At 34.6% G+C, this 26,523-nt stretch overlaps 1 protein-coding gene across 3 annotated transcripts in view; it reads right to left on the bottom strand.

Annotated features, from left to right (window-relative positions):
* N (neurogenic locus Notch protein) overlaps positions 1-26,523 on the bottom strand; it is a 174,156-nt gene that overhangs the window by 37,879 nt on the left and 109,754 nt on the right. For all 3 annotated transcript variants that reach the window (XM_089178337.1, XM_089178338.1, XM_089178339.1), the window contains 2 exons: positions 8,103-8,459; positions 4,683-4,838 (listed from right to left, as the gene is read on the bottom strand). In XM_089178337.1, the coding sequence (XP_089034463.1) occupies positions 4,683-4,838; positions 8,103-8,459 (513 nt within the window). The remainder of the gene's footprint in view (positions 1-4,682; positions 4,839-8,102; positions 8,460-26,523) is intronic.

Below are 26,523 nucleotides of genomic sequence, written 5' to 3'. Positions count from 1 at the left end.
ATAATATTGTGAATAGATTATTAAAAGAGATAAATAAATCGGTAATAATATCGTTACGTGATAAGTAATAACAAAAGCTTATCTGTCAAATGTTTGTTCGATATCGTGTCAAATAATAAATTAAATGATTAGGATAAAGTTAACAAGAGCTGTAAGATATAAAATAATTAAAAAAAAGAAATCTTATTTATCTGATTTGAGTTTTTGGATAAATTTGTTCTCATCCAAATTTAAATAGAAGCCTCACTGCATATATAAAAATAATAACAATAATTAATGACTGTTGATGTCGGACGACTACGAGAAAAACTAAGGACAAGAATAAATGAGAAGATGTGAAAGGGCGTCGGCCAAACTAATTGCCGATGGTATTAAACGTCATAGTTTTGCAAGGGGATGTTAATTCGACTGAAGATTAAATTCAAAGAGCCTGAAAAGAGAGAACGAAAGAAAGATATTCGATCAACAGGTAAAGGCTTAGTCCAATAAAAAAAGTTTCGGACTTTTTATCCCATTTCTGATTATTATAAGGAAGAAGTTTCTGAAGTACAATTAATAGAAATTCTAAGGTTTGATTCTAAATTATACTAATGATACGTATTTCACGATATCCTGGCAAGGTTTGCTTTTTCTTTTATTCTCTTTTTCAACACTCTAATCTTTTTTTCTTTATTGTTCTTTCTTTCTTCACGATATTACTCTCTACACACTTATGTATATTTCGAAAACGTTCGATTTCTACCCATGTCCAGTCTAAACTCATTAAACAAAGGAAAAACTAAATATTTCGAACCGTTTGTTTGTCTTATACCTGAGTATACTTGATTTCGTCACGACCGTGCAATTTGAAACGTTCCCTTTGTCCTCTTGTTGCTCGTACACATACTCACAATTAACTACTACAGACGCATATAATTCTGTAAACTTTTACAATACAGATAATAAAAAACAATCTGTCTTAAAGTTTTACAAAAATATATTAATAATTAACTTATGGTTAGTTCCTATCAATCTAAATTAAGTTCAGAGCCTTGAGGAAAATTACAGAAGACGTAGAATTAAAAAAAAAAGAAAAAATGAAATACGTTCGACATATAATTCAACATGTTGTGGGCATCGATAATCAGTTGATTTACGATTTGCCTCAAAACATAAAAATGATAAATCTTAGCATAAGAAAAGCGACGTTTCCAAGAGTCAAGCAGATGTATAATGATAGGAAGATGAAGAAAAAAAAATTAAATATGATAAGGGTGTAAAAGAAGAACGTGTCGTGTCGGTCAAGCCTGAGGGGTAGGTTTCTCAACCCTTTCAGCTTTTTATCAACGTCAAGGAAGCCGCATTAGTCGAGACGTTAGAAGCATAATCTTCGGATAATTTGTTCCGTGATGCGTCCTTATCAAGGTGTATATAATGGGTACTCCCCCGAAGCATAAGAAAATACCGTGGGCGACGAGAACGGTACGCAAGTCTTTGAAATAAGAGGAACGGAAAGAGAGAGAGACAGAGAGAGAGAAAAGAGATCCGGGAGTGAAGAGAGGAAAAGGGCTGGCCTCTCTTTGAGCGATGCCCATCTAATTACAAACCTTTTGCTCGAAGCACGACACACGGTATGGGTAATGTTCTTTCATGGTGCGAGAAACAACTTTTCGTATGCGTGCACAAAGAAAAAAAGAGAATAAAAAAAAAAGATAAAGAAGAAGAAAGAAAAAGTAAGTAAGAAAGATACGTGGAGCCTCTTCACCGATCTCTTGAATCTTTGCTTCTTTCATAACTGAACATTAAAAAAAGAAATGGACTTCTCTCAATGGTTTCGATATAGAGAAAAGCAAGCACACGAAGGTTTTCTTTCAGATCACCAGATGTTGCGTTCGTTTCGTGATGCTGTTGTTAGTTACTGCTGAACATTCTCGAACGCAAACGAAATTTCTTCGATGACTGTCACCGTCATTATATACACATACATACACATATAAACACGCATATCCTTGTTCAATAGAAAAGATAAGATGTTTAAAAAGAGAGAGAGAGAGAGAAAGAAAGAAAGATCTCGTTTAAATCCCTTACGTAAAGATCACTATTGTATATAATCCTAGCATCAAGGTGTGTGTGGCCCAATGGTGTACCGATTCTCCTTGGAACTATTAATTAACTTGCGACTACTGCCCCTGTCCAATACTTAATTACGAAGCTATTACTTTCATACGTTACGCATATACACGTTAATAGAAAACTATGTTGTATATAAATTTAATTTATACTTTTCTTCCTCGATCAATTCAATCTTTTCTATCATTAAATTATCCTATAAATTGTGATATCTCAACTTTTAATGTTATAATAGAGAAATATCGAGTAAACCAGCATAAATTAAATGATTAAGCATGTAATGTGGAATTAAGATAATTATGTGGAACATCGTCATTATTATTGATAAAAATTTGTAATAAGATTTTCTTTCAGCAACATCAAACAATTTCCTAAATATTATCAAAATAAAAAAAAAAATAAAACAATCTAAGATGAACCGAACATGGCGATGAAAAGAGATCGGCACGAAGGGAAATTAATCGAACGTAATCGACCGATCCCTGTCCGCCAATCTGCCCCGTGCGGATTTTCAATTTGCTCGGTCCATGGGGGCCTCCTTCTCTTCTCTCTTTCTCTTTCTCTCTCTTTCCACACTCACAAACGCGAACATTAATCCAACGCTTTACTATACTGTTCTCGCTTCCCTACATTTTGATCCACCTCACCCTTCTCCGATTTTTAAAGGAGCTTCCTCGATTTTGTAAAGTACTCTCATGCTTATCAAATTTTCATAATTTGTTCTTTCACCTTGTGTTATTTTTTTTTTCTTATAAAACAACATTTTTTTTTTTGTCAAAAGAAAAAACAAATTATTTTATGCAGAAATAAAAGTCTAAAAATATGATTGAAGGATTTAATAAATTACTTGTGTATACACATCCTTTCTCTTGTCTTTTTTTTTTTTTTTTGATCGAACAATATGAATAAATTTGTATAATTATAATTTTTTTTTTCTGTTTTCTTTTGATCAAGTATGCTAATAATAAGTTTTGAATACGATTATACAATTAGAATACGGATCTAACGAAAGAACGATCTCTTCATCAAAGGAAAAATGTGGAATCGAGGTGAAGGACTCTCGTTTCTTCTTCGAGTTTCTTTGATTGTTCGGATTAACTATCACTGTATTCCGCCCACGTGGTCAAAATGAAGTTAACGCGCGCAAATTGCAACGAACGTGTATAGACGAACACGCGTATAGTGTCAAGAGAAACAATGAACGAGGTCGACGACCTCGTGGTTGATGTTAAAAGGTAGAAGTTGCTTGGTAATCGCATTGGCATTCGATTAAAAATATCTTGAACTTAACGAAACTATTTAGTGTCTTATTAAAGATGTCAACTCTTTGATCGTTCATTTAGATATATAACAATTTAATTTATAGAACTAATTGATGATTTTTGATAAATGTTACAAATTTGGATGATTTATTTTTCGAAATAAAATGATATTTCGTATTTTATCATTTAAATAATATATTTTAATTTGTATTTATTTCCATTACCGGTCAAAATTATTTTACTACCATTCCAAAATAATAGAAAGTTGGTTTTAAATGAGTGTTGTATCAACTTCTACTTAATAATTTGTATAGAAAATTAATTAACTATTCAACAAATTCATAATTACGTTCGATCTGAACGTGTCATTCGTCAAAAATAACTTTATTTGTAAAAAATGTATTTTCAATACATCGATTACATATTTTTTTTTACCACCTAGATAATTCAATCACTTTTTAATACAAATTACTATCAAAAAATTGCAAAAGTTATTACTTACAGTATCAAAATATATAAGGTATTTGTTCTACAAGAGAAATATCATTTTATACGATAAATTTGAAGTGTTTTAATGCTTGAATGTACGAAACGTTTTATACACCAACATTAATGTAAAATATTATTTTACAAAACAAAAAAAATTGAAAAAGAAATATCTACTCGACTACTCCATTTAAATAAAGGTTGAAGTAACGAATCCTTACGTAATCACTTTTTAAATAAGGAAAGTTCTTCTTCAAAAGAAGTAGACAGTTAATGAAGGTCCCCCCTAGAAATCGTTTACTAACGAGATCAATTGCATTCTGTCTTCGTGACGTTTCACGGCACGGAAGTAGGGACCGAATGAGATTTCTTAAATCGCGCCAATCATTAATATCTATCCTTTGTGAGTCACGTCGCGTCGTAGAGAGACATCCATCATTACCTTCGGACCGGAATAGAAACTGATTATCTCTGGTAAGCGGCACTGAACGTTCATATATCAAATACAAATCTCAAAGCTGTCGAAAGTAAGAACGTTCCTCCGACAGAGTACAAAGTACGATTTGGAAAGGATATCCTTCGTTTATTCTTACGACAGCGTGATTATTATACGAATACGAAATTGTAATACCAATTAATTGGATTGTCTAATTAAAAGACAACAATAATGAGAATTCTTTACTCGTGAAAATTAATTTTACCATTAAATTGATTCTTCATAGTAGATCACATTTTACGCGTAATAAACTAAATATTTTACAAATAAACAAGTTTCGTATTTTAAGAATTGATTTATGAAAAAAATCATGAAACATTTTTTCTTACCTTGTTTGCACTCATCGATGTCTTCGGAACAGTCGACACCCTTATAACCAGTAGCACAGGAACAAGCAAAGGAGCCATTGATGGGACTAGTGTCACAATTTGCTCCCTCGTGACAGGGATTCGACGTACAGGCATCGTCGAGATGACATAGAAGACCTGTCAATAAAAATAAAATATTTCTTTTTTATTTAAAATCTTTTATACTTATATTAAGTAAAAAGGAAAGATATAAAAACGATACCTATTACTATAGTATATAAAAGAATATTATAAAAACTACTAGACGCGGTTTAGAGAAGGGAAGGCAACTAATGTAAGACTTGGCACGTTTCTAGGGCAGTTGGCATTCGAGCAGGACACCAAAGACGGTGGTAACTGCCAAAGATGGACATCATTAAGACCTGAAATGCGCTTTGCACGGAACGCAAGCGGCGAATACGTACTTAGTTGTATATATATATACAATGTATATCTATGCTATAAAACGAGAAAGCACGAAGTATAGTAAGTAGCAGTAACAGCTAAGAACGAGGATCCTAGAAGAATCGCGATCAAATCCCAAAGAGCAACGATGGAACTTCGCGAAATCGTTGCATTCGTATTCAGTGAATTACTTCGGGAAAAATGTTTGAGAGCTTCCATTACGATAAAACTCGGCCTAATTACGACTCACGGAATTGATGGAATTCCAATTATTACCTTATTTAGACTGTTCTTTATGATCACGATTTTTTTCTTTCAAATAATATTCACACATACAATAACGTTTACATTTTCAATGATATTACCGAGTTTGATTGAACATTTGAAAACATTTAATCAGTTCTTTTTTTTTGAAGTGAAAACTTCTTTAGAATGGGAGTGATCTAAAAAGTAAATAAACGGAAACGGAGCTATGTAACGAAGCTATGAAACGGTTGCCATACTAAATAATGAGAGAAAAAGAGACAAAAATAGGATTTAGACTGCGAGGGAATGACACGGAATATAGCTATACAGTTTTTCCTATTCTCGGTCTCCTCTTTATGCTATGCTTCGTAGTTATCGCTCCTGGTTGTATATGTGTGTGTTTGAGTGCGACTGCATACTACAAAGCGTAAACACACATATTCTTTCGATACTCGAAATGTTTGTAGGTAGGAGCGATAGAAGGGTAGAAGAATAAACAGAGATAAGCACGTAGGTATGCGACAAAAGTATAAGGTCCAAGCCAACGGACGGTCGAAATAAAGAAAGAAGATGCGTGGTATGTTTTTTTTTTTTACCAAACGTGTCATTTATTTTCTATTTAAAAATGTTTCTATTTTATTGAAAAATTATTATTAAATTATTTATTTCGTAAATATTATTCTTATTAATGATTATGAAATATATAGATTAAAATAATTGTATTGTCTGCAAAATTTTACAAAAAAAAAAATTGATTATAAGATACATGAGAGAAAAAGAATTAGACAACATAGTAGAATACTTTTTTTTATAAATATGCAAAGACATGTTTTTTAATTATAATGTTTGCGTATTTAGGAAATTTATACTAATTTTTCAATAAAATAGAAAAGCTTGTAAATACAAGAAACTCGATTACGAGGCTTTTTAACGAGGCTTGTTTACGAGACTCTTCTACGAGACCTAATTAAACACACCCTAAGGACTTATAGGAAAGACCCTACGGACTTATCGGAAAGACCCTACGGACTTATCGGAAAGACCCTACGGACTTTTCGGAAAAAACCTCACTACTTTTCGGAAAAAACCTTACTATAGAGGTGTTTACTACACTAACAGAGGTGTTTAGTTACCATTCATTTTTTAGTTACCAGAAACAACTTGTCTCATTTCTTTGAATTGAGAACTTGCTTGCTGTGTAATATGTTATCTATTTATATATGTTTTCAATAAAACGTATAATAATTTTGGAATGTGATAACAATAATATAATAATAATATTATAACAAATAATCCCAACAATTATCCTACTCCTGATATTCTGCAGTCGTCGCTTTCTTTCGAAACTTAGTTTTTCGAAGGTTTCACTTCTAACACGTGTGATCTGCCCACATGATATTTTTTTTTTAAATTGTTTGAATGAAAATAGAATATTTTTATAATCTTTTATAGTACCGTATGAAGCAATAGGATAAGAAAATAACAAAAAGAATATAATAAAATTGTTACGATGGTAGTTTCCGATCAAGACGAAAAAAAAAGATATATCTTTATCTGGACATCGATATCCCTAGAAAATCGATTTGAAAACCGCTTCGATTAACCTCGAGAAAACTTGGCGAGTAATAAGGACGAGAACTCGTTTGCAGTCGTCAAGGTCGATAACGACTCCGTAAGGCCGATTCTAGCCTCCGGAATCTTTAGATTCTACAAGATCCCTTCTGGATTTGTCCCTCTGTTTGTTGTTTCTTACTCTGTCTCAAGGGAGGTGGTGCATCATCATCATCATTATCATTATCATTATCATTATCATTATCATTATCATTATCATTATCATTACCATCATCATTATCATCAACAACAACCATAGTGTTCTATGCACGTGCATCTGATGCACCTGCCGATTCTTTAAAGATGCGTAATGCTTGTTCATTGCTACTGACACAATTTGCAGAAGCCTTTTATTCTTGTCTTTACCGTAAGCGGTGCAAAACTAATCGTTTATGTTGTTAAAGAAAAGATCATATATCTCGAACTAAGAAACTTACGTTGATTTTATCTTACAACGTTTGTTTCACTCTGACTATGGTGTGTATATAAATTAAACGTTTAAGTAAACGCTAAACGTTCAATAAATTCCAGATCTTCCCTAGATTACTTAATTAATTAAATAAAATTTTCCTATTTATATAAAATGATAATATTATATTGTACCAAGTCTTTAATAATTTTATATCAAATATGTAGGTCTCTAATTTTATGTTATGATTGCAACATAAATATTATAAATGTTGTATTTTTTTACTTTCCTTTTTACGGGTTCAAGTCACTTCCTTACGAACACTTTCTCATGTATATCCGATATTACCAAAGAGGTCACGTCATTCTATAGCCTCTTTGAAGCCAACGGAACACGAGATTTGTTTTTTCGAAAGAGTCACTCATCTATTTTATTAACCGTGCTGACGTTGCTTGATGTAGTAATCTGACGGGAACTAATAGTTCAACGTGTGGCTAAGTCGTTGATTTATATAAATAAATGTTACATATTATTGTGATTACATTAAAATACAAATAAATTACCGAATAGTTTCAAATGTATACATTGTTTAAATGAATGCTAATAAAAAAATATTTAAATATTAGCTACTTTACTTATAACGTATATATACCTAATTAACTATGATAGTATAGATAATTGTTATTAATTATTATTACCCTTATGAAATTAAATTATAAATGAATATTTACCCGTCTTTCCATAAGTGCACTGACAATAGAAGCTTCCGACACGATCGATGCAAGTCGCACCATTGAAACAAGCAGCACCAGCACAATCATCGATATTGATGCTGCAATCAGGTCCAGTCCAACCATTGACACATATGCAAGAATAACTGCCATGTGAATTCGTGCAAGTTGCCCCGTTGTGACAAACGGAAGGCCGCGTTGAACATTCGTCGACGTCGAACTCGCATTGCGTGCCCGTAAATGTTGGTGGACAGAGACAGGAATATTCGTTTACCCTATCAATACAGGTCGCACCGTTCTGACAGAGATTTCCTGGACAATCGTCGATGTTCTCTTCGCAGTGTTTACCTCGAAAACCTACAAAAAAACAATATAAAAAACATTAGTATATTATTATTAGTGTTTCTTTTTGCATACAACTCATCAACCACATGTCGTATTCGATTCCGACTACCCTTTTTTGTATAAAGATGTAAATATATATATAGATTTGTACTTATTAAATAATATATATTTTGCACATTTATTTATGAAATGATAATAGTAGTAATAAATACTTATTAATAATAATTGTTATATATAATAGAAAAATAGCTTATATATGTACCTAAACATATTTACACGTTTCTATTTCCTCTCTTCTATAACAGAATATAACCAATTGAATATACATACTCATCGTGATTCTTCAAGAATCTTACTACCTCGAAACCGAACTACCAACTGTACCCTGAGAGCAATTTTACATTACTTACATTTATAAGAACGTAAATATATAGAGGTATCTAAACAATCGTGTAGCGAATTGTCGCTCGTTTAGATCGGCACGCGTTTACGTTCTTCAAATGACTCTTTGATCACTCGACCGTTTTTGCTAGAATTTAACGTTTAATATTCTAGGGAGATGAGAAAAGGTAATTCGTTCTTATATACTTTGTCGGCACAACGACGCGATTAGTTGAAGAACTTTAAAAGAAAATAGTTGGATGGTAGATCTCTCCCAGTGGAAACCTGTTTGCAATTTTATATAGATCGTATGCCAATAATCAGGAGGATGAGGAGGCCATTACTAGTTCCATACATCTTCTATCATCTAACGCCTAAAGCACATTTTCTTACGCAGGTTGATACGCCTCTAGAACTTTAGTTACACTCGAGTTGTTAGACGCGGAAACGAATCGCAAACTATCACTATTATTACTATACTTTCTATAGCATCACTAACACCAACTAAGTTACTCCCTCTAATCCAAGATTGATACACGCTTTGATGAATGCAAAAACGAAATGGTTAACCGAAGAGACTGGTACCTACGATGCCTTTTCAGATAAAGCGATTGCCTTCGATAACCGTGAAATCAGTCGATCGATGAAGCAACGAGTTTCTTCCTCTTCCAAATGAGCTAGGGGAAATAGGAACTTATGTTAGACGAATTCTAATCCATCTCCGTGATGTAATAAAATCAATCGAATGATTGATTGTTTAATATATTTGTTTGTAATTCATTTAGTTTATAAATGCTAGATTAAATAGAATTGTGATTGTTTTGTTTAAATAAAATTGAATTTTATGATAATATATATTTATATAGCTTTAGAAAAATTGACTATTATTATATTTTTATTTTCGAATAATAATAAATATAATAGGGTACTTGTAGTTGCATTGGAAAAATTATCATAGATAAAATTTAATATATCATCAGATTATCTATCTTTCTCGTTCTTACTATTAGATACTTTTTTCTTGTTCTTATCTTCTGTACAAAGCCAAATCAAATATTTAATCGTGGGAGATAATGGATTAGAAACGGAGTCGCGTGACCTTCCTCCTCCTCTTTATATACTACAAGTCGCATGCTTATTGTTACGCTTCCGTAATTTTAACTCTTTAAAGCATGAAGGCGGTTCGATGAACTTGAAAAAGTGACGAAGTAAGGACTCGTCACTTTGAGTCTTCGATATTTTGCTTCTCCTTTATACAACGTACGAACGTATTTCGTTCCGCTATGTTCATTTTTCTTTTCGATTTGTAGATTAAACAAAAAACTTGAACGAACATCGTACGAACATTTTTATTTGATACACTTAATATTAAAATCATCCGAGACATTTTATTTTTCGTTTGAAAATTACGATTATACGAAGAACTATTGTAAGTTATTTTGATTATGAATTCTTTTGAATTTTTATGGTCTCAAGGAACCTAATTAAGCATAAAAGAAATGAAAGGTTTCTCAGCTTCATTCTTATCCATATTACCAGACATATCATTTTTTTTTTTTTTTGGCATATTTACGATGAAGAATTTTGTCTCCTCTTGAATAAGGCAACTATTTTTTTCTTCTATTCTCAAGAAATGTTAGAAAGTAGATACGTTATAGACGTCGAACGGCTTCGAATCAGAATTTTGAACCGGAATTTTAAGCAGGTTTCTTTTCTCAAATTTCAAGGGAATCGCGGATTTCTTCCACGCTATCGCACGCGACGACCGCAACGTCAGCTGCGTTAACTCTTTACAGAAGCATTCATTTGATTTTTATTTTATTGCAAACAACGATTTAAAAAATCAAAATCTGATAGAAATTATGTTAAGGTTTCATAATCTCGAAAGGGAATTTAATATGTTTTCTTTCCTCTTTAATTATAAAAACTGAAAATGATTTTCTAATCTCTGGCAAGAGATTAGAAAGGTAAAGTACTTGACTTTTTGCTAATCTTCGAATAATTTAGGATACTTTGGAAAGAAAAACTGAAATTACATGTCGATGATATTAACAGAATAAAAAGTACAAAATGAAAATGATGATGAGAGAGAGAGAGAGAGAGAGAGAGAGAGAGAGAGAAAAGAGAGCTTGGTTCTTCATGCGAGACTAATCGATTCCTGTTAATATCGATACCATCAGCCGACATACAAAAGAGTTTCTCCTTTCTTCTTAAGAATCAAGTTCTCGCACATATTTACACGACGATTCGTGACGCACTCGTATTCGTCTTCTTTTATCGCTTCATCCTGGTCTACGCCTCACCCCCCTCCTTTTTTCTTTCTTTCCTCCTTCTTATTTTTTCATTTTTTTCTTTTAAAGTTCCCATCCACCTCCGCAAGCGAATTACCGTGTCTCGCTTATAACGAGTTCATTTTTGAATTGACGCTGCTATCTTCGTATTATTTGCTTTTATTTATCTCTTTCTCTTTTAATCTTTTTCTCTTTCACTATCTCTCTCTTTCATAAGACACATATCATCAAACTTCATCTCCCTCCCACCCTTCCATCTCTTTTGAAGGAACATCGAAATTATCGAAAAAAATCATCAGCATATTTAACGAGATATTTCACACGAATCTTAACATCCTACCAAGATTCTACGGGAAATTGTCTTGGGAACAAACGATAGACTAGAATTTGCGGATTCACATGCAAACTGTGTTTCGTGAACAGTGTTAAAAAGGGATAAGTCTCGAATAGACGGAGTCGAGAAATACACGCCTTTGCGTGCTCGTGCATGATTGTGCATGTAGGAAGAAATAAATGTATTGCGAGGAGGACGTCCCTTCTTCACGGGGGATATATAAGTATTACATATGTGTATGTATACATGCGTGTGTGTATTTGCCGAGGGATAAGCGTTGCCTTCTTCTAAATGACTCTACGTTTTATTTTCACAAGGGGTCGAACTTCTCTTCTTTCTGAAATAACCAACTCTGATGCCAACCCTCTGAAGCAACTTGTTGTATTTGTGCTTATTCGTTAAAAAAAAAAAAAAAATCAATTTTTTTCTATTAGAAATGTGGAAGAAAAAATGTACGAAAGAAAAAATTAAAAAGAACTCTATTCGATACACACGTGAAGAAAAGAAAAATGTTGACGTTGATTGTTGGAAAGTGTGTTGAAAAACGGCGGAAGAGTTAAGCCACTTACAAATCGACCTAAATGAACTACCATAATTGCAATTGTCCTCACCCTAGATAGCAACGATCGGAGGCTGCAGCTACACTCAACCGCGTTTTCATCTCTCTTCATTCTATATCTCTCTTTCTCTCTCTCTCTCTCTCTCTCTCTCTCGCGCGCGCGCGCACTTTCTGCGCATGTGTATGCGTATGCTTGTTGCGTGTGGACCCTATTTTAAAGAAGGATACGTATCCGTTACTTCGTTACAAATCCAGGGCCGTGACGAGACATTAAGTGCCTCGGTTTTTTACTCAAAGTAATAAGATCTGTTTTAAGTATTACGATTATTTTTTACAATCTTACGAAATTACGAATTTCAATAGTAAACCAGAAAGGGAAAAAAGTGAACGGATCCTTCCAAGAATATGATAACGTTTGTTCGATACTACCTTTCTAAGATAATAAACACTTGTACTTTATTGTTCATTCGAAGATTGAGTTAAAGAGATACCTTTCTTCTCTCGTTTGAACTTTAAGCAAGTAATATTATCCTTTAACTTCGTTAATTTTATATAATGAAGTATATATATAGTATATAATATATATATAGAGCGATGTGATACCGGAGAACGAAGTTCCACGATTCCAAGTAGCAGTAAGACAGGATTCTCGGAAGAGGAATTTGAAGAATCTCGCGAAGTCGTTGCAATTAGTCCGAGAACAACTCGATTCCCAAATGATTTTATTTATCTTTTAAAAGTTTTAAGAAAATCTCAGAAGATCAATTCTTTCTATCTTTATTATTTAGTTGTTCTTTATCTATCACTTTATCTATCTATATATATATATATATATATATATATATATATATATATATATATATATATATATTATCTCTTCTTACAATCAAAAAGAAAGAAACGAAGGGATAAGCCGTTTATCGGAAGACCGAACCCCGAAGAAGACTAGTTACGAGCCTGTCCAAATATTTCCTCGAGGGTCCTGTTCCTTTCCCCTTACTCTTTTCACCTCACTATAGTATACTAAACCAGACTCTCTAGATCCCACTTGAAGAACAAGATTGAATCGACATCGATGCACGGAAAAGTAACACGAACGAGATAGAAACCCTTTATTCTCTTCCGCAACACCATTGCGGCTTCCCTTTACCACGAGGATATCATTTTATTTGACCCTACATACATGTGACTAGGAAGTAGTAGGTTCCTATCTCTTCTGATTATCCACCGGAAGAATAGATATTTTATTTTCCAGATATCACATATATACATAGATTATCAGCGATATATTTTAAATATTCTCTCATTTTTCTTTTTATCGAAGAAAATATATTAACAATTTTTTTCAAGGAAATATTATTTTAATAAAAAAGTCTATTAGCAATATGTATATCTTTTATTGTTAATCTAGTAAATTGTTAAATGAAAAATTTTTTCAATTAACATGACTACATGTTAATACAATAAAATATAATAGAATGAATACATGCATAGTGTATATATATATATTTATACTCATGTTATTGTATGTGTAGAATGTTACCGTATGGTACACCCTGTTGTACCGTGTCTGCTCATAGAGTTCACGACAGTAGCGTAACTGTTCTATCTCTTCCTCTCTCTCTCTTCCTCTCTACCATAGTATACGTATCCTTTCCTAAAAAATCATTGCTCCGTAGGGAGCTTCACCCTAGGATAGTCTTACTCTCTCTCTCTCTCTCTCTCTTCACCTCTCTCTTTCTCTCTTTCTCTGTTGGTTGGATTCGAAGTGGCTCTATCCGGACGTCTCCCTTTCTCTTAATCTCTCTCTTTCTCTCTCTTACTCGATAGCAGAGGGGCCGCTCTTTTCCCGCTGGACCGAAGCTCCAAAGAGAGAAAGAGAGAGAGAGAGAGAGAGAGGAGAGAAAGAGAAAGAGATAGACGCAGTGCCTCTCAGTCGGTCAGAGGTGTGGCAACGTCGCGAGAGCGGGTGTGCGTCTCACAGGGCCACGTGGTTCTGTGGTGGGGACTGTGGGAAAATTCTCATGCCGCCGACTACGCTTCGTTTGCGGTGCTCAACCAGCGGCTCCGTCGCGTACCACCGCGCACAGACTTCCTGCTTTCACGCTTCAAGAACGTTTCACCGTGTCTTCGTTCAAAGAAAAACGCTATGATTAAAGCGTGTGGCCGAATCGCTTACGGCGACCAACACGCGCATCCTCATTTCTTTCGTTATTTAGAGTAACTTGTTTTTTCTTTTCTTTTTTTTCTTCTTTTCTTTTCTATTCATTTAATATTCAAATATATTTTTTATCGATTAATAATTATCGATTTTTATGATTATTTAATTTTATTATGAAAACTCATTACAATAATAATAAAATAATTAGATGTTTTAGAAAATAAATTAAAAGATCAAGTTGAGAGACACTGTATGCCGGACCCACCAAACGAAAAGGAAGGTTAACTACGGCCCGTGCCTCCCCACCAAAAACTATAGAATGGTACCGGGTGGTCACGAGCACGCTACAGGGGTCTCCGCCCCCTCCCCTCTACCATAGAAAAATTGTTTGTCCGCTGCCATAACTGTTCATATCGAAGAGAACGTTGTAATTATTCTTACCACGTGGTTACTTGTAACGCGGACGAATGCGTCCATGCACCTGCCGATGATAACGCTTCAAGGGTACATGTATGTATATCTACAATCTAAGTACACGCGTATATACGTACAGGACTATGCTCGTTAAATGGAGCCAGATAGAGAGATCTTTTGTATTTGAGATAAGAACGAAAGCTTCCTTTTCTGGACTTTGTATGAAGTTTCAACGTATAATAAAAATATTTTTTAATGTTTATCAGATATTACATTACATATAATAATATATATATACGTATCACGTTACACAATAAGTAGTAAAAAATGAATCGTAAGTTATTCATTAACTCATTCTGCTTATCCTTGCTTAAAAAGTAATCGTTTAAAACATTAATAAACGAGTTAGCTTTAATTAACACATAGCTTTTACCTGTGATGACAGTGTGTAGAGTAAAAAGACAAGTATTACGTAATAAATGGTTGAAGCTTAATGAGTTAATCGTAATACAATTTCGACTTCATTAGTATCAGACTCAAGAGATAGTTTCACTTAACGAATATATACCAATGAGAAGAGACATTCATCAGTGGTCAGTTTGAAAACAAGACAGTCAGACCATATACATCGTGTCTCCTCTCCTTCTAAGGAGTAATTATTGCAATTCGATTTAACCTCGTTACAAGACGTTTAATGAGCACGCACGCGTGCACATACACACACACACACACACATACACATCTCGAATGTAATGTTTTAAAGTCATTATATTTTCTTTTTCTCGTTGCGATTGGTTTTTCAAACTGATCCTGACGTTATCAAACAGAAAGAGAATTTTCTATAGTTACTTGTATGTACAAATATACAAAAAAGAAAATAATGAGAGAGAGAGAGAGAGAAAGAGAAAGAGTTAATGAAGTATATTTAGCATCATCTCACTTGTCACGTCATTCTCAGAATTGAAGAAAAGATTATTCTTCGTGAAGAATAAGAAGAGGCTTTATAATCCCGTGGAAGAAAATAAAAAGGATAGAAGTTTTGTGTGTTAATGGAGTTAAAGCGTCGCACCGACGAGACGGTTTCACTTTGGTGGGCGATGATATCGGTGCAGCATCGGGAGGAGCACGCGAACGTGGCATAATTCTTGGATCGAATGGAAAGGACAGCCGGATGGACGGTTGCCATACGCGATTGGGAGTGGTCGTGAGTGCTATGAAGAAGCAGAGAAACTTGAGAGTGAGCCTACTCCCTTCACTCACATATATGCTATATATATATATATGTATATATAGTTCTACGTATGTATTTATTTATGTGTACGTATGTCTTTCGTGTATCTGTACATGTATATATAGATAGTCCTGCTAACTACCTTCGCTTATACATATTATATATACCACCTACATTTACACGTATGTATTCGCGAATGCATGCAATATATATATTCTTCATGCATCTGTGCATATGTATGTAGATCGTCATTTGAGGGATCACACAAGAGACTCATGCGACTCGTTCTCTCTTCGGTCCAACATAACATAGAAGAGCAAAAAGAGACCGATAATGTTCTTCTCTCTTACTCTTTTTCTCCCTTTCTTTCACTCTCCATATACATGAAGATTTATCTCGTCTCAGCCTTCTAAACGCCTCGTGTCTTCCTGTCTCTTTCTCTCTTGACGTCCATTTTCAGAAGCTTTAAAAGGTGCACGTAGTACTTGAAGAGGGAGCGAGCAAGCGAGCGATAAGCGTAATTTGAATGGGTAATGGCTTCACCGAGAGGTGGGTCCACTCTAATGATGGGTCCAACAGGAAAGAAAGAGAGAGAAAGAGAGAGAGAGATATGATGCGAGCTTGGAACTTTAATGTATATACTCTCTCTTTCTTTCTTTATTTTTGAAGACACTTTAAACACTGATGAGACAAAATAAACCGTTCATACTTAATCATCAAACTAAAAAATATTTTTCTGAAAGAGAAAGAGATAGAGAAAAAAAAGCAAAGATTCATTGTATTGGAAGGAATTCGGACGTTAGACGATCTCGCACGAAGCTTTAATTCATGCGGTATGGATTTCGTGCGTCCCTTCTTCTTCTTCTTCTTCTTCTTCCTTCAAGCATGAATAATGCATACGGTTATTTCTTTCGGAGTACCCAATTTAAAGATATGCTTGGAAACGAACGCTCTTCATGGCCACAAAGCATCGTCGTATCTCTCTCTCTCTCTGTCTCTCTGTCTCTTCCCTTTTACCCCTCTTGTTTTTCTTATTTCATTTTATTCTTATTCTTAAGTCAATTCCGGAAGAGAGGATGTGAATCGAAGGACGCACCAGGACGATCCAAAGGAGAAACGATCGTAAGCACTTTAAGAGCTTCGAAAAGAAGCACTCGAGGGAGTCATGGACTCAATGACCGAAAGCGAAACGAGTCTTCTACAAATAAGCAAGACGACGTTCCTCTTTCAACGTCGGTGCAACTCTTCAGATTTTCAATTGCCTCATTAACATTTTTCTCTCTTGTAAATTCTCCACCCTCCCAGCTCCTAGCTATCTATCTTTCTCTCTCTGTTTCGTTTCCTCTCTTCCTCTTCCTCTTCCTCTTTCTTTCTTTATTCGATAAACAACAATATTTATTTTAGTTTGAAAATAAGTCCCCCTTGGTTATCTCGATAAAAAAGATTTATTTTTTTCTTGAATCTTTTTATCTTTGTTTTCGTTAAAAAGAGAAAAAAAACATCGAAAAGAAGATTTTGATCAACAAGTGATTGATTTCTACGATAGAACAACATGTTATGTTAATAATAGTTATGTGTTAAATAAATTGTATGTTAAAAAAGCACCAGACAATTAATACATTGCAACGAAGAATACATAAGCAAATAAAACTGGTTCTTTTTAGCGATTGATCTCACGTTGATAAAATGATTTATTTCTTTTTTTGTTTTAGTAAAAAAAAAAAAAAATAACATTGAAAAGAGAATTTATGATCAACAAGTGGATTGCGATCAACAAGTGGATTACGTTCAACAAGTGGTTGATTCTCACGAAAGAATGAAATATTATATTTATAATTATCATGTTAAATAAATTTTACGTAAAAGAATACTTAACAGTTGGATCTTTTGTAACAAGGAATACATAAGACGATTATAAGCTTCATAAAAAAGTCGACAAAATCGAGACGAAGGTACGAGCGAGCCTGTGCTAAAAGCAACAGGTTCGTATTGATCAACAGGTGTTTCTTTCTCTCGAGAAAGAGAAAGAAGAAAAGAGAATACACGATCAAGGGACTATTGTAAGCAAAGAAAGATGTTGATTATTTCGGGGAGAAAAAAAAACAGAGGAAAAAGAATAACACAATATTTTTATTCTCTTCCTTCTTCTTCTTCTTTTCCTTGTGAAGTTAATTCAAATTTTATTTAACATTTCGAGAAAAAAATATTCGGTCACATGCGTGACCCAAGTATTACGAGAGGAAGGATATTTACAAATATTTTAAACAGACATATGGCCTGGCGAAAGTTTATTTTATCTTACCAAAGGAAAAGAAAAAAAAAGAAAAAGAAACTGTTTCAATCATCTGCCAATGATGATCAAAGAACGAATAAGAAACTCAACGAGATCTTTTTACTCATTCTTTCGATCCTTTCTACCTCATCACACAGAGATGAAAGAATCGAACAATAAAGGATAATCTTCCCTATCGATCGGATAGAGCTAGCTTAAAGTTTCACAAACCAAGGGATCGTGGCATCTAGTAGAAGGCATGCAAAAGAGATAGACAAGATATATAAAAGGAATACACGTTAACGTTAACTATCGTTATTTTCTTGGCTGCGAGAAGGCACAAAATGGCTACCGATGGACCAGTGGGGTGTATCTTCATACATATATCTATATATGCACCTATCTATATCTATATATGCATATATATATATATATACCAGCATAACTGAGGGAAAAAAAGAAAGAAAGAAAGAAAGAAAGAGAAAGAGAAAGAAAAAGAGAGAAAGAGTAAGCGGCGTATGCTCGACAATGGAGCCGTCATGCGGCTACCATTCTTTACGGACAATCAGTGGGGTCCCCTTTCTCGGTGTACCCACCCGAGTCGCCCATGATGCCTCATGCCGCTTAAAAAAGGACAGTCGACTCCTTATTTACGATTTAGACGCCTCTCTTTCTCTTTCTCTTTTTCTCTCTCTTTTTTTCTTCCTTTTCTTTTTCTGTATATCTCTGTTCTCTCTATACTACCGCTTACTTGGTTCTTTCGAGAGCACACACAAGAAAAGGAAGCAATATAGTAGTCCTTATACTTGAGGAGTACTTATATACATAGATGTCCCTTCGAAAATTCTAGGGAGATCAACATCCATACGTATAGGTATATTTCTTCTCTATTTCTAGAGACCCTTCCTCTTCCTCTTCTTCTTCTTCTTCTTCCAAAGACTACGTACCCAACACTACTGTCGCATTATTCATAGAATATTTCCTGGTTCGTCTATAAATCTTCGAACACGTTAATGTTACGGTCTCTTATACTTATGAAACGATGAATTTTATTACAACCGAGAGACTTACTTTTAATCTCTCTTTTATTTTTCTGTAAATTAAGTCACATTGTTCGAGAGAAATATATATAAACTCTAGTTTATATTATTCAAACATAATAAACGATAAATTAGTTCGATTTTATTTTCATAGCGTTTATGATATTAGATTTGTTTATGTATTTTAAGAGAGATTTATATTTATCTTATAGTTCGAAAGCGATTAAAAAGGATTGCACTTAAACTTGATCAGAATTATTTTCCATTGAACATAATATCGAACTTTACATGATGCGAACGGTTCTAATTAAACATATTATTAAAATAATATTTTCAAATAATAAAGTTATTTATTTTAATGCATGCTCGAACTGAAAGTGTAAAAAGAATAATTTATTATTTTAAAACTTCAATTTTAAACAGAACATCGTTCTATCTTATGGTTAGAAATACAAAATTAAGAATCCGATAGTCTATATGATGGTATTGTCCCTTTCGATGACGGCATATCACATGTTTAGGAGCGTATCGATAAAAGCTGTAATATCGTGAAGAGGAATCTCTCGAAATCCTTCGATGAATCCAGTGACCTTAGAAAAGAGCCTAACGCATACGAAGAAGGAAAAGAAGAAGAAGAAGAAGAAGAAGAAGAAAGAGGAGGAGGGTAGCATATAACGCAGGTAAGAAGAAAAAGAAGAAGAATAAGAAGAGGAGGAGGAGGAGGAGGAGAAATAGAGAAAGAAAAAGATGAAGGGAGGTGGATGGAGGAGAAGAGTGCAGTATCACGGTTGCTTTATCTCGGCACTGAGGAGGCTTTAAAGGAGTTGAAGAGCACTTCGCGTATACGAATACGAGTAGAGGGTATTATGTGTGGAACAGAGCCACCTCCATCTACGCACCTCCCTCCTCCTACTTCTCCTCCTTCTTTTCTTCATCCTTCTTTAACCGTCGGCTCTCTTTCCAAAGGAGTATATGAAAAGAGAAAGAAAGATATAGCTTGGTACATAAGACGGTGAGAGATCGCATGTGGTAAGAGAAAACCAGAAAGAGAGAAAGAAAGATAAAAAGAAAGAAAGAAAGAAATAAAGAGAGAAAGAGAAAGAGAGTTACTCGTCGAGTAAGAGGGCGTGGGTGCGCCCTTCGTGATTTACATATGCGTATTCTATACTTTATTTACTGCGTCCATCATTCTCCATTTATCTGCTCGCGTGTGGGTCGTACCAAGAGAAGATACGAAGAAGAGTGGAAAGGAAAGCTGAGAGAAAAAGAGAGAAAGAGAGAGAGAGAGAGCGAAAGAGGAAAAGAAGAACGAAAAGCTCGAGAGTCTATCAGCCTCGGGCCGTTGAGTTTGTAAGACTGATCTCTTAACTTGAGTCTTATGATCCTTGAGAAAGAGAGACAGACTAAATAAATAAATAAACAAACGAATGAACGAAGGAAAAAATAATTTTTTTGTACCTTTTAGAAATGATTGTTTTTTCTTTTCAAAACTAAATAAGAACATTCATGATTTCGCACGAGTCTGCTTTCTTCTAAGAGACGTAACATCGGAAGAGGGCAAAGTTGCGAGAGTAATCGATAGGATCGCGAAAGAAACTTGGACGATGGTACGAGAGTTTCTTTCGAGCAAATCATGGGAAGGAGTATTCGTGAGAGTAACGCCGGACGTGAATGTTCGAAGAGTAAAGAGGTACTCGCGGATGATCTGTGCTTCAGGGAGATCGGAGAAAGAGGTACGAAGAAGAAGGGAAGGAAAGAGAGAAGAAAAAAAAAGGAACGAAAGAAAGAAAGAGATAGATAGATAGATCGAGAAAGAGGAAGAGAGAGAGAGAGAGAAGAAGAGGAAAGAAGGGGTGAGAGTAGGGGGATAGGGAGTTGCTAGAGAAACCAAGGAGGATGGATGAGAGAGAAACGCAGAGTTTCGGTTCGACATATCAGCCTGAGGTGGTCACGAGCCTTGGACGTCGAGTGAATGGCCACTAGTGGGTGGAACCCTTCCCTTCGTTTCGTTTCATGTCTTGTCTTCCCCCACCCCTTTTTCCTCTCCTCGATACCAAATGGATTCCATCTACACGTACTATCTCTCTCTTTCTACAAATTTATAGACAAATTTATGTATATACCTTTGGCAAAGTGGTATGAAACGTTAACGCTTAATGTTTTATTCAATTGATTGAAATTCTTCACTTTCATATGTCATTCTTTTAATGTATTGATTATTTATTTAAAGATTCTTGTAGAAGAATAATGTTATTTAAGAAATTAAATGAATATATATTCAAACGGAAATATAACGGGAAATATTATATTATCCAATAAATTTATTATATACGACAAATAAACATTGTAATATTGTGTAATTACGAACAGATAATTTTTCAAATAATTTATATTTTCGTGACGATAAGTTAAGAATTATGATTACTCTCGTAAGTACATCTTCTTAGAACCAAAAAAAAAAAAGAAAACAAAATCGTATATTGTCGATGATAAATCTTGCAATTAGTAAATAAGTTTCGGTATATCACGAGAGAACATTGAGCGAATACATAGAAGGAAAGAACGTTCTTATCTAGAGGATAATCAAGATTCAACGATGCCTCTCCTCGATTCTCGTAACGAAAAGATCCTACGATCTGCTTTCTTGCCGATTTGCGCGTCTCTCCGAGTCCTCTGTGTTCATTAAAAGGAAAGTACAAGAAACGGAATAAAGTAAAGGCCTCGGAGGTAAGCAGAGACTTGCACGAAGATTCGAGAGGACAGATAATCGACCGAGACGAGCTCCAACGAGAAGAGAACTACTACACTACAACTACAACTACTATTACTATATTATTATTGCTACTTCTACTACTACTACTACTATTATATTATTATTACTATTTCTACTAGCACACTACTACTATTACTACTTGCAACTATTACAACGAATAAGAATGAGAAGTATAAAGAAAGATGGAATTTATAAGATGAGATGAAACATACATCGATTTTTACGATATATGGAAACATCGTTCGCGATCTTGCTTAGCTAGTGGACTAAGTCGAATACACCCACGCAGGTTCGAAGGTCATGTAGGATGTGCAAAAGGAAGGTTAAGATGAGAATAAGTTGAAAAGACGAGAGGGCGGGGAGGTGGTGGAAGGAGTTATAAAGATTCTTCTTCAACGCGTACGGTTCCACCACACTCCCTTTCCCTCCTACCCTCTCTTTCTTATTCTCTCGTCAACGAAATCGCCGTGACTTGCAGGAATTCGCTCTGGAGATCGAACAAAAACTACTTTGTTCTAAGGTAAACCAAGGTGAGGGCACACATATGCGTTTCTTCGTGCCTGAAAGAGGTGTATCGAGAGGGCGGAATAAGAAAAAGAGAGAGAAAGAGAGAGAGAGAGAGAGGGGAGAGGGGAGAGGGAGAGAATGTTCTCCTCTTTTTCTCTTTCTTTCTCGACGTAGCAAAGAAAAAGCGCATCGAATCGGCCGCAAATTGTCTTCGACGTGGCCGCCTCCTTTCCTTTATGGCGCACCCTTTAATCCCCATTCGTTTCTGCGCGACGCCGAAGCGTTGAATTTATTTGCACAAAGCGAACGAGTCAGCCCATAGCTACGTATATATATATATATATACATGTATACAACAAACACATATACAGATACACGAACGATGAAGAAACATAGAAACTTATTGGATGCGACGACGAATTCCAGAATTAATGACCCCGATTTTACGATATCCGATGTGGTTCCGTTTTTAAATAAATTTACATATCTCGATTTAACACGATTTACGTCATAAATGAGACAAGAATGATATTTCACGAATGAAATGTCTATTTTATACTTAAATAATTTTAAATAAAATGACGATTGTTAATTTTTGAACAACGATAATATAAATTAAGAGTAGATATTTTTAAATATATTTTTTAGAACACGTTTAAATCTTTAACAAGCATTATTCTACATATTTACATTTCAAGAATGGGTCCCAAGGAGAGAAGCCTTTGGAGTTCCAGTTTCGGAGTGCAGTGTTTTAGCATACAAGATTTATGGTAACGGAGCGAACGCAGGAGGACGCAGGAGGACGCAGGAGGACACAGGAGGACGTTCGTGTATCCGATAACCCAATAGCTGAGAGCGGACTGTCGCCGCCTGCGGATTTTCCAAGGGGAGACACCGGGAGTCTCGGAATTGCATAAATTTGCATACATAGTCGGTCTCGCTGCACCCTTTCGCCAGCCTTTGCACAAGACATACATATGTATGTATATATATGTACTTTTGTACATATGTGTTTACCGAAATGAGATGAGCGATCGTGTGGCATCGTTTTGTCGCCATGTACAACACGCGTAGGTGGACTTTTAAATTTCAACAGTTTCAAGATCAGCTCATATAAAATTTACTTAAATAGTTTGAACAATTATTATGCAAAATCATAAAACAGTATATTAATATTTATGTAATTATATTTCTATATTTAGATTCGTGAGATTATTTATTTTAAATATTAATTGTTAAATTAATTGTAATTAATTATAATTAAAAAAGTTGGTGTTTATATTATAATAATTATTACGTGCATAATAATAATAATAATAATAATAATAATAATATAAATGAACTATTAATCATTCCTTTTTATATATGATTTTTGAGATAAATAGAATAACGTGAGAATGTAGTATTTTATATTATTACTGAAATGATTCTATTTTATAAAGTTCAACTATATATACAGTTGATCATAGAAATGCAAGAAAATAATTATCGATGATTCGACAGAAACGAGATGGAAACTTATGCGATCTCACGAGTAAGATTAGATAGTAATAGATTAGAAGGGTGGAGTAAGTTGGCCTGGAGGGTGGATTGCATGCTAAGCAATACCGGACACGAGCATTGCTACGGTGACTTACGCGCTCGCACACGACAAATAAATCTATGCAACGCATTATACGCCATGCTTCCCCCTGTCATGGTGGAATGATTAATGCTGCTCGCGTACACGACGCTTCACGTTCATCTTTCTCTCTTTCTTTCCATGCCGCAAGTTCGCCGCTAGAAAATAACCATTCTACCTTCTCTTTCTTTCTTTCTTTCTTTCTTTTTTCCTTCCTTTCTTTCTTCTTCTTTTTCTTCTTCTTCTTCTTTACAGCCTTCACTGTCGTACTTATTCCCTAGAAAACATTTAAACGTTTCCGGGAAGGAAGAAAACAGGAAAGTTTCTATTTTTCAGTCACGAACCTGCAGATTCTTTAAAAATAAAATTCCGTTCTTCTATTTAAAGAATAATAAAAATGAACATATACACATGTCTTGTTCGATAAATAATTGAATTTTCAAAATGTTTATATTTTTTTATCTTTCATGTAAAATGTACTTAAAAAAGAAATAAGAATAGAAGTTGTTAAAATAAAAAGTAAAGAATAAAGTATCTTGAAACAATTTATGCTTCGTTTTGATACTCATTCAAGATGATGCAGACAAAGCTCAAGGTGCATTAACTGTTTACAATTCTTAATGCGTAATTTTCAATCGAACACACTTCATTCAGACAAATCGAAAAGGTTTCCTTTTGGAATGTCGCGTCGGACATGCTAATGTTCCGTACGCAAGAAGATTGCAAGATGTGAAAGGCAAGTAGAGACAGTGTATGTGTGTTTACGTGTATTGGCTAAGAATCAATTTGCCAGACACAGTAATCTTTAACCTTATTCTAATTTAAACTTTGTATTATGACAAAAATAGAATAATAATTTAAACTATGTATATTTCTAACATTGATTAAATATTTAGATCATTTAATTTGTATATTATCATTCGTTTATATTTTTTCTCAAATCAAAATGGAAACACGGATAGCAAAGTACAATAATAATGGAAAATACTTCTCTATCTTTTTTGACAAGATTTTAATATTTCCATAAAAGGAAAAATGAAATAAATATATAAGTAAGTGTATGTATATATTTACAAAAAGAGACAGAGAGAGAGAGAGAGAGAGGTTGGCATTCTTGAAGAGGTTGAAGTAAAAGGCAAACATACAAGAAGGTTAGCGTTTATTTCTTTTCCTATTATCTTTCTTTTTTTTCTCTCTCTCTCTCTCTCTTTCTGATCACTTTTATACTGGTTGAAACATTTCTCTCTGTTGCTCTCTCTCTCTCTCTTGCCGTTGTATTTTCTCGAGACCCTAAGAGGCTGGATCGTCCTCGTCATCGTCAATATTTAAAGATGGATCCACTCAATATGAGCGAGCAAAACCGATACAAGTCCGCCGAGTAAACTGAGGGTATTATAGAAGATATTGAAAAAAAAAGGGGGATGATAAAATACAATTTTCTTTTTTTGCCCCTATGGAAAGAAATTTCCAATCTAATATCGTATCAAGAAATCTAATTATGTTAAAGGTATAAGTAGAAAGGATATATTGAAAGTTGATTAAGAAAACAGAAGAGAGAGAGAGAGAGAGAGAAAGAAAACAAGGTAAAAAAGGATGAGAAATAAAGAAAAGAAGAAAAAGAAGAGACATGATCGTATGGTAGTAGTATGTATATATGGTATACGATTTTGTCTTCTCGATCGACACGCTCGTTACAAGCTCGTTTTACATATGCGTTCAAAGGAGGGACCGGCCAAAAGGAGAAACGTAAAGAAAAGAGAGAGCCAAAGGAAAAAGAATAGCATACACGACACAAGTTACGCGGTTAATCTTTCGATCTAACGATCGGTACCTCCCTCTTCTACTACTCGGCTCTCCTTTGCTTACGGTAAGGCACTACTATACACCGAGATTACGGTAGGACCGCGAAAAAGGGCTTACGAAAAGGTAATTAAGGGAGATAGGAATCGCGGCTTAAATCGTTCTTAGCTTGCCGGTTACAAGAGGTGAACACGGTCCACCTTCGCGTCGTGGCCAAGCTTCGATGCTCTCGCGTGTACTTACCTTCCTTCTTCTTGCGGTCTCCTCCTATCCTCTCCTCTCTCTCCTCTCTCTCTCTCTTTCCCTTTCTCTCTCTCTCTCTCTCTTTTCTTTTCCACAGTGTCGTGAACGCCGCACCAAGAGATATCTGCATCTTCGAGTAGCCACCACCGATGGCTTTTGCACCAACCACCGAACGTAAAATGTTTTCCTTTTTTATTTCTTTTCTTTTTCTCGATCTTTTTTTTTTTTTTTTTTTACTATGCGAAATAAATCGCAAAATTGCATCCCATCGTCCGAATTATTTTCCACGAGAGAAAAGCACAAACGCGACTTTATCTTCCCTTCCTATACATTCCCGTTCAACTCCACCTCGCATTCCATCGTTCGTACAGACTTGTATCTCTTCGATGCACCGTTAACTCTCGGTGAAAATAGCTAAGGCGTGTTTCCCCGTGTGTTAAACTAAGCGA

This window comes from Polistes dominula, unplaced genomic scaffold (genome assembly GCF_049000335.1).
Source record: "Polistes dominula isolate Pdom_NZ unplaced genomic scaffold, Pdom_raw_medaka contig_77, whole genome shotgun sequence".
NCBI classification, from domain to species: Eukaryota; Metazoa; Arthropoda; class Insecta; order Hymenoptera; family Vespidae; genus Polistes; species Polistes dominula.
Note: the sequence above shows the minus strand (reverse complement) of the source record. Positions and strands in the feature narration are given on the sequence as shown.